We start from the raw sequence: 17,230 nt of genomic DNA, 5'->3' as shown, positions 1-17,230 counted from the left end.
TCACCTTTCCCTAAAAGCTCTCCAGTTTTCCTATTGTCTTCTAGATACAGATTCACCAAAATCTTTATAGGTGTGACGACACCATGGCATGAAGAATGGGATCAGCCTGATCCTCACGGAATCTCTGGGATGGTCAGATTGTTTTGGCAGACCTTGAATGAATGTCTTTTATATATGGCCATCCATTACCATCACATAGTAAAATTTTGCAGCCACCTAGCCCATTTTCTGGGTTCCTGGTGACTTTGGTCTTCTGTTTGTGGAGAGAAAGGTGCAGAGACTGTGTACTGCAACCTGAAATCCTGACACTCTTAGTTCCATTTTGGCAGGGTTGTCTCAAACCCTACAGTTTGAGGTGAGTATTGCTGACATAGAATGTACATCATGGTACCTTTCACAGATAATTCTGTTTGAAGCTCTCTACCTTGTCTTTTGCTTCTTCCTCTGTCTACTTTTCAAAGCGCACTGAGAGAAAAGGTAAGGTAAGGTATTAATCTCGTGAAAAGCTGGGCAGTGACTGCTATTCAGAGGGCATTGCACTTACAATAGGGAAATGCTGATAAGGCCTTTAAGTAAGATAAGACCTATGGATGACATTTCTTTTTTTAAACACTTCTGCATCAGAAAGTGGTTAAAGAGAAAGCCCTCCCATGGGTTATCAAGACAGATTTTCCTACTCCTTCCTCTCTCATTTTACTATGGGCAAGTAGTGCCAAACACAGCACAAACAACTCATGTCTAAGACACCTTAAAGGTAGGAAGCCAGTCACAGGGCAGTAGGAATCATTTATTTCACGTGGAGCAGAGCAATCTAACTAGTGGCCTAGGAACAGTTCAAGCCCATGGAGTACTCCTGGCCAGCTCACCACCTGCTTCCCATGGAAGTGCTGTCCAAATGGCTCACAGCCCCATCTTTGCTGTAGCAGTCAGGCTAGACCAGGCACAGGTGTAGCTGGTGGTGCAATACAAGGTGGGATGGGGATGGCTGTTTGTGGGTGAGGAGAATCCAGCCCGTATAACTGAAAGCTGGACCATGCAGAGAAGGAGGACTGATATTTATAAATACACAGTAGATGGCAGGATCAGGCCCATCCTGCCTAGTCAAGGGAATCTGAAATCATATCAAATATCTTAGAGAGCTGAGAAACTGAAGAGAATTGGGTCAGCGCAGGTGGATTTTATGGCTAGTGTGTGTATCCAGAGGGTAAGGGCAGAGCTAGGAATGAATGACATTCACAAAATGTTCTTTTCCTTTCTTTTTGACTTCTGAGAAACATCTATTGGAGAGCTGGATATAGTCTTACACCAGGAGAGAATGTTGAAAGACTTCAATAAAATATCTCAAAGGAGGCTGTCCTAAAAGTCAATGGAATATACTGCACGTACTGAAAGATGTAAGAACCAGTTTAATTCACATTATTGATGGGAAGGTATCCATAAAAAGATAAGAGCAGTGGATGAAGCACACAGGGGCTAGGATTCCCTTCACACTAACTGTTCAAAACTCCATTGCCTGAAGTGTTCACAAGTAAAAGGAAAAGGTGCAGAAGAGCTGCCTGAAATATATTAGGTGAAAGGGATAAAAGGCAAGTCAAACCGAAGAGGGAATAAAGCTATAGAGCTCAAACCAAGTAGTAGAGGCAGGTACTAGAGTAACTGTATGTGACTTTCAGGCTAGATAATATAGCTGAAAACAGAAAGCTCAGCTGTGGTACTGAGATGCAGGGAACATTTCAAGGTTCAAAACCGCATTTAATTTGTGGAGAGAAAGAATGAACTTACAAAATGATCCAAAGAAAAAATAAAATGAGTGGCCGTGCAAAGTTGTAGCAAATTTAAAGTATAGGACAGACCATGAGGGAAGATCCTGTGTTATAACAGAACAGACAACCAGTAGATAAAGGCATGGGTAACAAAAGGGACACATCTGTTAATAATACTTAGCTGCTTTGCCATCAGAGAAACCCCACAGTGGCTCTGCGGCACAAGTAGGAATGAGCTAATGCTTATAACATGCCTGTGAGGAAAGGGGTGCTCTCATTTGTTAGATACAGCAGATGAAGCAACTTACCCATGGCCACAGTTTTATAGCTGTTATTAGTTCTCATGATCTTCGGCCTCCATATCCTCTACTCTAAGCTGTAGTTCCAGTACTAAATGAATCTGCACAAAACACTGAATTTACATCATAAATAAAACCAGAGTTGTTCCAGCTGGGTCACACTGGCACAGAGAATCTAAAGAAAGTCTGGCAACCAGAGCAAATCAAAGGGACTAGAAACTAAATATCTTAATCACTTATGAGACTGAACAAGAACAAATACCTATAGTTTATGGAAAAAAAAGTAAGTGTAGCTTGGTGACATTTATTCCAGGATGGACCTAGAACAGAAAAGTACCAAAACATTTGTTCTGCAGAGCTGAACTGGACCACAAGCAAAACAGAAAACCTGTACTCATGATAAAAAGGAGAACTCTGAATGGTGCACAGGTGTTTCTAATCCTCTTTTCTCATTTGACAAGCTGAGTGTGACTTTAGATTGAAAGAGAGAAATATAAATGTAGTGAAATGAATTGCTGTTCAGAGAAAGATACAGAGGGAGTGACTGGAAAGACAAGTGTTTTGAGAATTTAAACCACCTAGAAAATCTACGCTCTCTTTATTTTCCTTTCATTTATATATGTGCTTGTGTATACACATATGCACCTATATATGCATATGTATGTCTGCCTATATTTCACATGAGAAACCTCAAGGGCTAGGAATGAATTTTGTTGAATTTTTATCATTATTCTTTTGCTAAAGATGACACTGATGCAGAACACTTCCAGACAAGAGAAAATGTTGAGCTCCCCTAACTGAACATGTCTTGATTTGGAGCAGTGAGTCTAGGCCCTTCTCTAATGCTTAAATGTTGGACAGTTTGTCTTTCCAAGACTTGTACTTACTAGTGCACAAATGATTCTGTCGACTCATTGTTTGACGCTTGCAGTAATCCTCAAAATGAGGGGAATTTCTGTGGAGCCTTGTTCTTGCAAATGCTTTAGGACTTTTACTCAAGAGTCTCCTCCTTATGTGAATAATTGGATGGTCCACAAGCGGTATAAATGGATACATTCATGTGAGCTCTGTGTAAGGGCTGAGGCCTTAGAAAAGTTTTTTTGTCTGGAAGAGTAAGGGTCAAAATTCAGCTGCAGATTAGTACGCAACTAGCTACGAGGCAAACCAAAAAAAAGGCAAATTCTAAAAGTATAAAGTAGAGATGATCTCTTTAGCATTCACCTATCTGGCCTCAGCAGACCACAGCTCCCAGGTAAAAAAACAATACGTGTGTCTAAATATTGCATTGAATCCTTTCCTATGAATTTCCACAACAAATGTCCAGGCAAAGCCTGAGACACACAGAGAGATGGATAACTGTGTAGATACTAAAACCCGTGTTTCCTACATTGTTGTAATTTCTACATATAGAAATATATACATATCATTTCTACATACAGAAAACTGATCTTAAAAAGTGACTTGGAGAAGGAGAATACGGCATAGATGTTCTCTGTCTCTCGTAACAGAGAAAATAGAGCACCAAATGAAATTATCAGATAGCAGGCTAGAAGGCAGCAGTGTATTTTTCACACAATACTTAGTCCGTAGAACTCATTGCCACAGGATATTGTGGACACCAAGTATGTAGTTGAGTTTAGAAAATACTCAGACAAATTAATGTCAAAAAAAAAAAAAAGTATCAATGGGGTATGTTATACCAAAAATACCAGTGTAGTTCAGGTAGTCCTTGAGCCCCAGATTTCTGAATGCTGTCAGCATATGCCAGGAAAGTATTCTATATGCTTGCTCTAATTTTATATTCCTTCCATCAAATCTCCTGTTTACCACCATTGAAGTTTCTGTGCTGGATGGACCTTTGTTCTGATTTAGTATGCCTGGTTTGATGCTCTCAGAGAAATCTTGCTTATGATGTTGTCATGGTTTAGCCCAGCGGCAACTAAACACCACACAGCTGCTCGCTCACCCTCCCCCACCCTCAGGGGATGGGAAAGAGAATTAAAGGAGAAAAGGGAAAGAGACCTGTGGGTTGAGATAAGAAAAATTTACTACTACTAATATATGAATATCTATATATGTATAATGATAATAATATATACAAACATGTGATGCACAGTTGTCATTGCTCACCACCCAGTGACCAAGGCCTGTCTCGTCCCAGGCTGGACTAACGATCCCGAAACAGATAAGATAAGTCCCAACATCACAATCCCGGACAAGCGAGAGGCCCAAAAAGAAAGCGAGACAGAGATAGCATTCCAGGGGTCTGAGAGTGAGAGCTCCTGGAAGAACAAAAACCCGTCTTTCTGGTTGACCCTCACTTTTATACTGGGCATGACACTGCATGATATGGAATACTTATTGGCCAGTATGGCCCTCAGTCCTAAGTCTAAGTTCAAATCATAGGGGAGTTGTGGACCCTCTGTCCCAGCCATGCTCCCCCCTATCCTGTTGTGCTCCTGCACACTGGTGTCATGGTTTTTGGACTGAGGGTCGAGACAAGAACCGAGAGGGAGCACCCACCAACCATGGTCCCGGGCCAAACATGAGACATAAGGGAACAAAACCGGTTACTTGAGAGGAGAAAGAGAAAAACAAGGCCAGATCTTAAAACAACCTCCCCACCCCCCTATTTTCTTTCGTTCCTGGCTCTACCTCCCCCCCAGCGGCGCAGGGGGACAGGGAATGGGGGAGTGCAGGTCAGTTCATCCATGTTGTTCACTGCCGCTCCTTTCTTAAAGGAGGAGGAGTCTTTACACCATTTTTCCCTTGCTTCGGTGGATCCCCTACTCACAAGGAAAAAGTCCCCAAACTTTTCCAGCATAAGTCCTGCCCGCAGGATTGCAATCCTTCCCCATGGGTTGTACCAGTTCGGGCTTTACCAGTCTCGGCCTCTTAGGGAGCTGCTGCCACTCACTTCGGTGTGGGCCGTCCCACGGACTCCAGATGCCTCCATGACCCCGTCGTGCATTCCATGCCCCATTATTAACAGTACCTGGTCGTGCATCCCCTGCTCCACGACCTCTCCTGGGCTCAGGCATCTCCTTCCCGACGTGGGTTTCTCCACGGGCCACGAGTGGGTCGCTGCTCCGCCGAGTGCACCCTGGCTGCAGGGGGGCCGCCTGCCATCTTCACACCGATTGCAAGGGAAGCCTCAGCTCCAGCACACCTCCTCCTGCTCCATCTTGACTGACCCGGTCGTTGTGGTTGTTTTCTCTTAGATCTTAATCCTCTCTAGGGGAGCTCGGCCCGGTGGGCACCCCGGGACCGAGGCGCTTCCCGAGTCCCCCATGCGGCTCCCCCGGCGCCATCTTGATTGAGCACATGGCGCCGGCCCGGGCCCGAGCGGCCGCCCGGCCGGGAGCCGGGAGCGAGGGCAGCGCCCTCCTGCTCTCTCCTCGCTCCTGAGCAAAAGCCCTTTCCCGCCCCTTTGTCCCAACTTAAATAGGGCCATTCGCAGAGGCGCCGATTTGGCGCAACCTCCCCCGAGGGGGATGGGACTCAGATCTGGTGGCACAGGGAGCAAATCCCCTCCCCTGCCGCCAGAACACCCCTCCCCCCCCCCATCAAACTATCACAACTGGCAAGAACACGGCAGCTGGAAAGTCCTTGAGACCTCAGTGCCAACTATAAACATCACTGCACTATCAGCATTCTTCTCAGAACAAATCTCAGACTAAAACCCAAACACAGAACTCTTCTAGCTGCTAAAAAGAACTAACACTGTCTCAGCTGAAACCAGAACAGATGTTTAATCTAATATCTACTACTTGTGGTAGTTAAATAGACCATTGTCTGTAAGTATTTTCCCAACAGAGCAAACACACAAATAATGATGCTATAATACCTTAGTGAGGTTATCTGAAAAACTATATAAAAATGGAAAGAATAATTTGAAAAAATTTCAGTGTAAGGCTTTTAAGGAGCTGAATTTTTTCTTGACTAAGCATGGTAGCTCATTCAAAACCTCTGTTGAGATGGAAAGTGCTTCAAGTACTAATATTTTGAGCAAATGAGCCCTAATGATACAAACACTTATTCACATGATCACTTTGCGCTTCTGAGTAATCCCATTGGATGGGATCTAAATATGTTTTGAAAAGTGGTGTATATGTAAGTGTGTGTAGAACTGACATCTAAACAACTTTCTAAAGATCGGCATGTACCTGTCTTGTAATTTTGACTCCTGTGCCCATTTTAATTAGTTTTTCAATGTTCTAAATAAAGAATCATCCTAACACAGTCCTGTTTTTGTAATAAAGTGGATTTTTTTGAAATATCTGAACTATCAGTGGTGATGTGTAGGACTCCAGGTGCTCCCGCTCATGGTATTGTGGAAGGAGATGACTTTAAATACGGGGCCCAGGTTTACTTCAAGTGCAACGCAGGTTACAGCTTAAAAGGCAGCCCTGTTGCCTACTGTCAGCTTGATGGGATTTGGTCAACACATCATCCTGAATGTGGTAAGGTCACTTTAAGTTTTGATTCTTATCAAATGTTTCAGCCAATGTATTCACATGAAACCAGAATACCCAAATATCACATGAAATTTGGAAGATCCATGGCTTAACATGATGTTCTTTTGTCTTCCTGTCTTTAAGAAGCAGTAGGGATTCTTATTTCACTTTGCAGGAGCCCAAGTCTGCAAGACTTGCTTGAATAAAGGTCTGACTGAAACATCAAATAACTGAAAAAATAATTTCCTCAAAGACTTTAGGCATACATCCTTCTTACACACAGACTGAAAATGTCTAGGACCAAAACCAAGTGAGGGATGTCGTACAACAATGAATAGCTACTTCCCGTTACTATGTACCTCTGATACCTTCTCTGCAGAAGTCTGGTGCCCTCTGTGGAAGCGATTAGAAGCTTACTGCATGAAGGCTAGACTCTTATTTCAACAGAATGCCCATACTAGAGAAAAATTGATAAAAGAGAAACTTCCTTTCGTTCTGGCTATGCAAGTTGGCATGCATACCATTCACATGGATTCAGCTGTAAAATTCGAAGCCTCTTCTTCTCATCCGAAGAGAATTTTAATTTTTCTTCAGTTATTTTGTATTGCACAGTTTTATTTCCATATTCCAGAATAATTTGTATCAATTGGAAAAGTGCTTTTACAAGGGTGTTGTGGCAAACAATGTAAATTGAGAGGGAGTGTTGTGAAACAGCTGTATATAAGTTCATCTGAGAGAGCAAGCAATAGCCATTCTTATATCTAGAAAGAACATTTCCAGTCGCAGTAAATATAATATCAGGATTGTGCTAAAGCCTCTGCTGCATGATAGAATCATAGAATGGTTTGGGTTGGAAGGGACCTCAAAGATCATCTAGTTCCAACCTCCCTGCCATGGGCAGGGACACCCTCCACTACACCAGGTTGCCCAAAGCCTCATCCATCCTGGCCTTGAACACTTCCAGGGATGGGGCATCCACAACTTCTCTAGGCTAAGTGATGTCCCTGGCTAAAGATCTGTTGAAAGATCTGTTTCTAGACTTGGCTGTTACTAAAGTGCTAGGTGGTGTAATTTGAGTCTCTCCTTCCCAGGTGTTTTCTCTTTGTTTTTAATCCATCAAAAAAAGTCATAATCCTGAGCTTAGGGAAGAAGAGAATTACTGTTCAAGTTTCTCGTAGGCATAGGATGAAATAAGAGAAAGCCTTCATTGATTTATTTGGTCAAGCTTAGATCCATTTAGAAACATGCACTCGGCTCATCAGATTATGCCTCTAGGCTAGATATCAGTGCAGAAAGCAACTTGCAAATAAAGCATTATACTGTAGGTGATTCCCTGTAGTCTTTAGCTGCTATCAAGTTATCAGTCAGTTATGGAAAGTGACTTGTGGAAAGAAAAGTGGAGCCAAATTAAAAGGATTCAGGGTTCTGCTTCTCCCTTTCTCCTGGTTGAGAGAAAGTTCAGATGTCTTCTTTGTTTACTTAAAATGACTTATGGAAAAGTGTTTAAGTACATATATAACCTTCAGCACATGCTAAAATCCAATGTTGTTAAAGAAAGCACTGAAATACATGCTTAGCTTCAATTATATACTCAATGTTAAGAGCATATACTCTTCATTGAACTTGTTAACTATGTGCTTACACGCTTTGCTGAACTGGGCTCTGGTGACTTGAGGATATGGGAACAGGACAGGGCCATACCTATGCACTGTTACTGTGCTGATTTCACAGGGATTTAAATAAATGTTTAAGTGCTTTGTTATACATTGGTGCTTTTGTAAAGTGAGGCTCAGCAGGCAGCCGAATCCAAAACAATGACATGAGAGGTCATTTCTGGTCAACTGATATGTCTCAGTCTTCTCAGCCCTCCATAAGCAGAGCAGCACCAGCACTAGCTGTCTAAACTAGATGTTCACTGGTTATCATACAATGAGACATCAGACAGAGGAATTAAACAGAATTGCATGTTACTGTCAGCCTGACAAGAAAACTGAGATGGGAATCCAAGGGAAAAAAAGTACAATTTCAGCTGCTAAATAGAAGGAGCAGAGGAGTGAAAAATATAGGGGAAAGCATTTATTAGCATCACATAGGGAATACTGTCATCCAGATTTAGGCAAAAAAAATAAGTTTCTTGAGAGAAAAAAATACAACAACAAATAAAAAAAGGGAAAATATTGGGAAGGAGGAAGTAAAAGAGGTTTTATAGGCAGAACCTAGCCTATCAGTAAAAATATATATATAGTTGTTCTCTTTCAATTCCTGTATTTCTCTGGTTTATTGAGATGTCTCTCTCAGTGCTAAGAAACTAAAATGCAATGAAACATACAGTAAAATTAAGTAGTCTAGTTTTATTATCTGAGTCCAGTGAAGTATTGAAAGTATAGAAAAGGGAAAAGAAGCCAAAGGCCTGTTTCCTGCAAATAGCTTAAGGGCATCCTTTTATACTCTTGAAGTAGCCCTGTTAACGAGACACTAACATCATGTAAAGTCAAGGTTCTTTTTCAGGATTGTCAGCTATGTTTTAAGATCTTTTTGCCAATTTGAGAATCTTACGCTCTCAATGAATACTAAAGTGTGTATTATAAACAGACATCTCTATATTTTCATTTCTTCTTTAATATTTACCTTTTTGAGGAGAGATCACAGATTGGTCTTGAAAAGGCATCTTTAATAAAGTGTAGACTGTGTAATGTGAATGAAATGCCAAGCAATCCGATGGGTCTTGACAAAATGGTTACTATTTTTTTCCCCTATCATTAGTTCTAGATGAAAAAAACTGCTCAGATCCTGGTGGCCCACTCAATGGCTACAGAAGAGTAGTAGAAGACACTGGGCTCTTGAATGGACGCTATGCAAAAATTGGCACAGTCATTGCTTTCTTTTGTAACAACTCATATGTTCTTAGTGGGAATGAACAGAGGACCTGCCAAGACGATGGAGAATGGTCAGGGAAGCAGCCAATCTGCATAAAAGGTAGTTTACAATCTTTTATACCACAACTTAAGAAAGCTGCTATGTTTTTACTGGACTTTGTTTTATGTAATTTACACTCGCCGAACAATCATTTTTGCTAAGAATTATCCGTCTGACTGACACCTGATACTGAGATTGGTAGTTTGCCAGCTCTACCGGCTGCCAAACTCAGTCAGAGAAGATTCCAGTGATTCCAGAAGATGTTTCCACCTTTAAACTTGGAAAGGAATGTTCACTAAGATCCTTATTACCCTCATTCTGAGATCAAACCTGCGTAAGATCGAAATCAGAGAAGATTGGGAGGGAATAGAAATAGAAGGAAATAATTCTCTCATCGGAGTTGCTGTCATAGGGCTCAGCTGTCCTCTCACAATCGTTATAAGTCAATGGGACCAGTCATGAGTGTAAAAGGCCAAGCCTAGAGATTGGAGCCTTGAAGGTGTGGTTCAAAAAACTACTTGAGGACATGCTTAAACTAGCTGTATTCATCAAAACTCTGAAATAGATCTTTAAAGACTTTGCTAGAAAGGGAATTATGTTGTTGGCCTGGAGCTACTCTAAGCATATCTGAAACCCTGAATGGATGAATGAATTTGGGCTGGGGATATGCCAAATTCATTTTCCCAAAGCAATTGTTTGACATATATTTTAATGGATTTTTTTTTTTTTAACTGAAGTAACGATAGTATAAGGAAATATGTCTGTCCCTTGGGGAATTTGCTTTATTCTGTTATTTTAGATGGAAATACTCTCTCCCTGAAGCATATAATCAGCTGTGGAAAGCATCTTTATTGATGATAATCGTTTGTGGAAAGCATCGTTACTGATGTTAATTTGATAGTGACATAAAGATTAACATATACAGAAATCACAAAGAGCTAAATATTGTTATATCCCAAAGAACACAAGTGCTCAGGCATACAGGTAAAATCCATCCTGCAAGATTCCTTTTCTTCTACTGTCTGCAGCAGAAAGAGGACCCTGGCAGAGTTGTCTGAACTGATAAACTTGCATATTTTATCCTGCTTTTAAAGTAAATAAACAGAACATGCAAAATTAGAAATCCGGTATCTCCCTTCTTTTATTTTGTGCATATTCAGATAACTCTGAGGTGTTTCTCTGAATCAGTCTCCAGCTCCTTCCAATGGGTGCACAAGCAAACAGACTCTTAGAAGTCTGTAATATCCTATAGCCTTTATCCTGAGTCACTGACTACAAAGATGGAAATTAAGTATTTTTTATGTAATTCCATTATTGCAAAAGTTTGCTCAGATTCCAAACCATCAGCTGTAGCAGTGTAAATCTGGCATTCGGACACACTGATGGACAAATCTTCCTCCATGGCTGAATGTGCCAGTGCAGAAGACGCTCAGTTTCTTCCGTCATTTTAAAAGGGATAGATTCAGCAATCTGTGGAAAGTACTTTTCCAAGGCTTTAGGTTTTAGGGCATATCTTTATTTTAATGCACAGAACTTACTGCTACTTTTCTTAACACAGTCCACTATGGCTAGTGAGAGAAAGAGTGGAAATGCGTATGAACCACAAGTCTTGAGTTGTGAATGTGAAAAAGTACTGTGCAACTTTGTATTTTTTCTAGCCTGCAGAGAGCCGAAGATCTCTGACCTGGTGAGACAGAAAGTGCTTCCAATGCAGGTTCAGTTAAGGTGAGAACGCGATATCTCAACTACAGTTTAAAGAAAAAATGTGATTGCTTTTCCCCTCTTCTCCTTTCCACTCTGTGGTTTAGCCTGCCTGAGCAGCCATTGCTACAACTCCACTGATAACCAAGCAATGAGAGCTGCTTGGAGGGGATGTCTGATGAAGCACAGGTTTGCAAGCTGCTGAAGGCAGCCAGGAAGAAACGCAAAGTTGGAGACATGCAGACTACTGGACGATGCCGCAATCAGGCTTGCAAGCATGTGACAGGCTATGAGAACAGGCTGAGAACAGTTCCATGGAGCTAATGATGTGTCTTAAAATAGGAACATGTGCCATCTTAGCAAAGAAATGAATGGGGAGAGTGCAAGGAGAGAAGGGGATATAGCAATGTAATCTGCTCCCATTAAGTTTCACCATCTAAAGTAATACAGTACAATTGATACAAAGTTGGGTTCGGGGTAGTGTGGAGGAGAGGAGGAAGGAATGAAGTATCAGACCCTGCCTGTCTTACCCTTCTGCTGATTGCTTGAAATAAGACCGATCTGAATTAGTTATGCTGCGATGTTCAGGTTCATTTTTGTCCAAGGAGTAATTTCTCATTTCAGGGTTGGGTTGTTTTTTTTTTTTCAGTACGATTCATTTATTTTTAGATGCAGTGCAAGAACCGTCCTCATCTTTGGTCTTAAGAACAGCCATACCAGGTCAGAATAAAGGTCCAGCTCAAGCCGTATCCTAACTCTGGCAATGGCCAGTAGCAGATTCCTAGAGGAGACTTTAGGAGCAAGGCAAGCATGTACTTCCCAGCTACTCTCCCACTCTCCAGCTCTGTGATGTATGATTGCAGAGATGGCCCTGAGAAGCCATCAGGGGATTTTTCTTGCTTAAATTTCTCAGTTCACTTTTGCTGAACACAGGTCTTCTTATGCTAAATGTTTCAGATATTAACACCAGCTGTATAAGAGGGCATACATGCCTGCACCTCCGTAGCATCATGATGGCATCTCATGTTTGTGGACTGTTTTTATCCCTTGAAGTAGGATCTCCATTTCATAGATTAATAGTGAGGCAAAGTCTGAATTATGCAATCTTACAAGGACACATATGAGCAGGGAATGGGACCCTGGCAGTCTAAGCATGACCACAGCAGCTCTCATCCTTCTTCCAAAATACAAGAAACTTGCCATTGCTCTTGTTTTTAGTAACTTTACTTTCCTTGAGTGCTGTTACGTATCACCTCACAGATTCTATATGATGGAGGCACTCTGTGTCTCTCTGTGATCAAAATGGAATTACTATGTGAAAAAACATCCTATGGCTTATCTAGATGCAGGCAGTATCAGAAATCTCAAGGGAAATTAATTTCCTGCTAAATTCTTCAGATGTAAATAGTTTTTTTTTCTGTAGATACATGCTTTTAAGCATTAGAGCAAGTGATACGTTCTAAGAGATTAAGATTTAAGTGTGAATGTAGTCGAGCTTATGGTTCATATCTAGGCTGGAACATGTATTATTTTTTTAATTATGTGCCATATTTCAGCTAATCAGTACAATTTCTAAATGGAAGCTTAGTGATTACTGCAATTATGAAATCTCTGTGGTGAGGCAATTACCTCTGTTAATTGCTAAATCAAGCAACTTTGTCAACATGATTTAATCTGAATCAACTCCTAATACTGCCTATTATTCACTAGAGAAAAGATGTGCTCAAGTCCTCTCTAGTGAGAATTAATTACAGTAATGCCAGCTTCCAGTGTAATGTCTTTATTTAAAAACATGGTATCTCAGTCCTTTTGTGAATGGCAAAAACTATTCCACATTCAGAGGTCACTGCTTGCAATCTAGAAACTTTAAAATGAAAAAAAAAGAGACACAAATAGAAAATGTATATAAGCATATGTGTATTTATATATGTGTACCTATATATATGTAAATAAAATAGTTGGCATGTAGTGGGAGCATTGCTAAACTATATTGGACTATTTTTGCCGAATTCTTTCACAAGCAAACTTCATAAGCTTTTAACTGATACTTAACACAGCTGGTGATAAAGCTATGGTAATGATCACTTTTATAATATCATTATTGTTATTACCTTGTGTTCTTTGTGCCTTGAAACAGGGAAACACCTTTGCATCAACTTTACTCATCTGCATTCAGCAAGCAAAAGCTTGAAATCTATCCAACCAAGAAGCCAGCACTGCCGTTTGGAGACCTGCCCCCAGGATACCAGCATTTGCACACTCAGCTTCAGTATGAGTGCATTTCTCCTTTCTACCGCCGCCTGGGTAGCAGCAGGAGGACTTGTCTGAAGACAGGAAAGTGGAGTGGGAGAGCCCCTGTGTGTATTCCAAGTGAGTCTCCAAGGGAAAAAAAATGCACACATCTCTGGGTGGACGGGGGAACAGGCTGTGTATTCATCTTAGATAATTAGGGAGTCCTGGTGGTGCAGGCTGCCTGTGCTTCCAGCTGGGAGATCAGCCCAATAAAGCTTGGAGGATATATGGCTCTTTTTATCCACCAGCAGAACTTCTGCAGTCGATGGTAAAGGGCTCAAGCTTTCAGCACTGTAATTTGCCATCAATTTTTCTACTCTTTTATTGAGCAAAAGATGTAGTGAGTTTCTCTTCTGACTTGAAAATATTTGCTACTATCACTTCATGTTTTCCTGTATTGTTTACTGCAAATGTGATTTTTCTTTCATCTCTACACTTTGGCGCACAGCTTACAAAAACATGACAATTTAAGCAATAGAATGATGAGTCTGCATTTTGAAGAGGCTCTTCCTTTAATATACCCTGCTGAGGAAGGGTTCATATAGCAAACTGTAAGTCCAGATAAAATCTTATCCAAAGCTAGTGCACAGAGTAAATCAGGGTAGGAACATCACAAGACCTGGTACAACCCGCTACTGACATCAGGCAAACTGGGAAAAGTAGATCCTAACATCAAGTAAATTTTTAGGATTCTTGTTTATGGTTTTGCTGTGAGATCATCTCATGTATTGAAAAGTATTTCATTCAATCCTTTTCACTATGGGCATGACCAGACTACATCCCCAGAAAAAAAATATCCTAAGGAAGATTAAAAAATGTGACCACATGATGTAACTCTTTCAACTGATGTAAACCCTTCCTTATACAGGAGATTTTACCCCAGATCTGAGCCCAGGTAATATACTCCTAGCACAGGGCAGAGCTTTTTCTTTTCCTCAGGATGGCTGTTGATTTAGATGCATTTGCTTCAAGGTTTTGTTGCAAGACAAGTCTGTTCTCATAGGCATGAACTCATCCATGCAAAGGTCAGCTCTAGGAGAGGACCTCACAATTACTCTGTTATTGCCTGGGGTGAGTTTTAGTGCTCTGCTGGCTTTATGGTGTTTTATTATAAGCAAGAATCAGGATTGTTCTTTCTATTTCTTTATGCAGTCATGTCACTATAGTGCAGCTTGATAAGGTTGTCATGAAAAGTCACCAGCTCAAGTGCTAAATCCACATTCGTACTTCACTCAGGAACACAGATAATAATGGAAAAACTAAAAGTTTTTTTAAAAACTATATAAAATACTCTTATATTGTAATTTTGCAGGTTGGAGACAGAGATTAATTAGAAAGCTGTCCCTCATGCTAACCATTGCAGTTTTGTTTCTTTTGGCACATCCTAAGCAAGAATCAGGAATGATATTCAGATTCTTTGGTAGGGAAAACGTGTTACCTCATTCTTGGTTCATATTTCCTCAGTCTGTGGAAAAGCAGAAAACATCACCCTTCAGAAGACGGTGACCTCTACCAGGTGGCCCTGGCAAGCAGCAATCTATCGGACGGCCAATGGGGTGAAGGAGAACAGTCTCCGGAAAGGGGCCTGGATCCTTATCTGCAGCGGGGCCCTGGTGAACGAGCGCACCGTGGTGGTGGCAGCTCACTGCGTCACCGACCTGGGCAAGACTGTCGTGCTCAAGACAGCAGAGCTCAAGGTGGTTCTGGGGAAATTCTACCGAGATGATGACAGGGATGAAAAGACCATCCAGAACCTGCGGGTGAGTAAGTCTGCTGAGAGTGGAAAATGATGAGCACAGACAGATGCTGATCATGTCCGTCTTGTATGGGGAGAAAAAGGTTATCCTTTGAGAGATACATCGTTTTACACAATGTTCTTTGAACTGCATATCTAGAGATTCAACTGACAGAATTGTCATGGCACAAGGAGGGCACAAGCCAAGCCCAAGTTCATTAAATTCCCCTGATACTGTCCAACTCATATGTTCACTCCCTAATACAGATTACTAAGAAACTAGCTCAGGTTCCATGGGCCATAATGCCTTGAGTGATATAGCCTGAAAAAAAGGAGAAGAGATGCCAGCTACTGTTGAAGGTGATTAGCATAATTTATGAGGGAAACACTTGTGCTCTAGATACTGGTTTAATGCCATGAGCGCATTTCACATCTCAGCCCCAAGGCTGTACAGCTCTAAACTCGAAAGAAGTTTATATCTGACTCCAGCTCCAAAAATAGCACCTCAGACTCACCAGTGTGGGTGTTTTTTTTCAAGTAGGACTGGAAAGGTTGAAGTCAGAATGAGAAATAGAGCAATTTTGGCTGTGTGTGTCTCTCCCTCTAGAGTGGGGGGAGTATGTGAGTTAATGAATGGATTTTATCCAAGAAATCATAGTTTATTTGATTCCTCCCTCCCTCTCCCAATTTTTAGCTTCTCTATCTAATTCCGGCTTTTTCAGAATTTTCCTGTAAGGAAATATATTATTTTTTACAATATTTCCTTATAGAAATCCTGTCCATTCTTGTCGTGTTTCATCAAGGTAACTAGCAGTGAAGGTTTGGCCCTAACATTATGTAATGTATCACTAGTATTCTTTTTTTTTGGTGGGAAGATGGTTGAATTTCAATAAGAAGATAATATTTTAATTCAAAGCCCCCCCTCCTTCAAATTCTACAGGATGAAGATGACACGGCAGGTAAAATCTTTTCAGTGAACAGTGGAAAACTCGAACTGCACATTAGCTCCCCATTTTGCTAAAAATGTCCTTGACTGCTTTTCATTAGGAAGAATTTAATGCAGTAAAAACTGTCCTGAAACTCAAACCAAAAAAAAAAAAAGTCAGAAGATTCTTGATCTCTTTGTGTGTTTCTCATTTGAGTGAGCACTATGGTGAGAGAAGAGTTTGAGAGTGGAGGGTAAAGAAGAAGTATGCAAAATAAACATGTATTATAGTGGTATGGAAAGGGTGCTGCTGGTTTGCCACTGCTCTTAACTCTCCTATTCTTCCTACTCTGTTTCCTCCCTAGATTTCTGCCATCATAGTGCATCCCAATTATGACCCTATATTACTTGATTCTGACATAGCTATCATAAAACTCTTGGACAAAGCCAGAATTAGCAGTCGTGTTCAACCCATTTGCTTGTCATCTTCTCAGGACTTGACTTCATCCACAGAGGATTTAAAAATAATGGTTACCGGCTGGAAGGTATTGGCTGACATTAAAGATCCAGGCTACAAAAATGACACAATCCGCATGGGAGCTGTTCAGATGGTGGATTCGTTGTTGTGTGAGCAACAGTATGAGGATAATGGGATACAAGTCAGCATCACCGATAGCATGTTCTGTGCCAAACAAGACCACACAGCCTTTTCTAATATCTGTCCTGCTGAAACTGGTGGGATTGCAGCCATAACTTTGCCAGGAAAAGCATCTCCTGAGCTAAGGTGGCACCTAATGGGATTAGTGAGCTGGGGCTATGATAAAACTTGCAGCTTAGAACTCTACACTGGCTACACCAAAGCTCTTCCCTTCAAAGACTGGATTGAGAAAAACCTGAAATGAAAAGCTGTGTCTGGAAATGGCATTTTATAACTATCATAATATCTCTCTTGGTCTCTGCTGCTTTAGGTTTCTCATCTCAGTGATGAGCTACGTCTGGCATAAGGTTAAGGCAGACAGCCTGGTAATTTGTCCTAGGATCAGATGTTCCATCAGGCTACTTTTGCTTAACCCATTGCAGAGGGTCTTAGTGCATGAGATGTTTTGCCATATTTCGCCGGTCTCCCCTGGTGGGAGGATGAT

The 17,230-nt window shown here is 41.2% G+C and overlaps 1 protein-coding gene across 3 annotated transcripts in view; it reads left to right on the top strand.

Annotated features, from left to right (window-relative positions):
• The window catches only part of PAMR1 (peptidase domain containing associated with muscle regeneration 1), a 65,172-nt gene extending 48,182 nt beyond the window's left edge, over positions 1-16,990 (top strand). For 2 of the 3 annotated variants that reach the window (XM_086613515.1, XM_086613514.1), the window contains 5 exons: positions 9,283-9,495; positions 11,094-11,160; positions 13,274-13,506; positions 14,893-15,188; positions 16,454-16,990. In XM_086613515.1, the coding sequence (XP_086469641.1) occupies positions 9,283-9,495; positions 11,094-11,160; positions 13,274-13,506; positions 14,893-15,188; positions 16,454-16,990 (1,346 nt within the window). Of the gene's footprint in view, positions 1-6,354; positions 6,526-9,282; positions 9,496-11,093; positions 11,161-13,273; positions 13,507-14,892; positions 15,189-16,453 lie in introns of all 3 variants that reach the window. The other variant, XM_086613513.1, reaches the window with a different exon arrangement.
• Positions 16,991-17,230: the final 240 nt, after the last annotated feature.

This window comes from Tauraco erythrolophus, chromosome 6 (genome assembly GCF_009769465.1).
Source record: "Tauraco erythrolophus isolate bTauEry1 chromosome 6, bTauEry1.pri, whole genome shotgun sequence".
Lineage (NCBI taxonomy): Eukaryota > Metazoa > Chordata > Aves > Musophagiformes > Musophagidae > Tauraco > Tauraco erythrolophus.
Note: the sequence above shows the minus strand (reverse complement) of the source record. Positions and strands in the feature narration are given on the sequence as shown.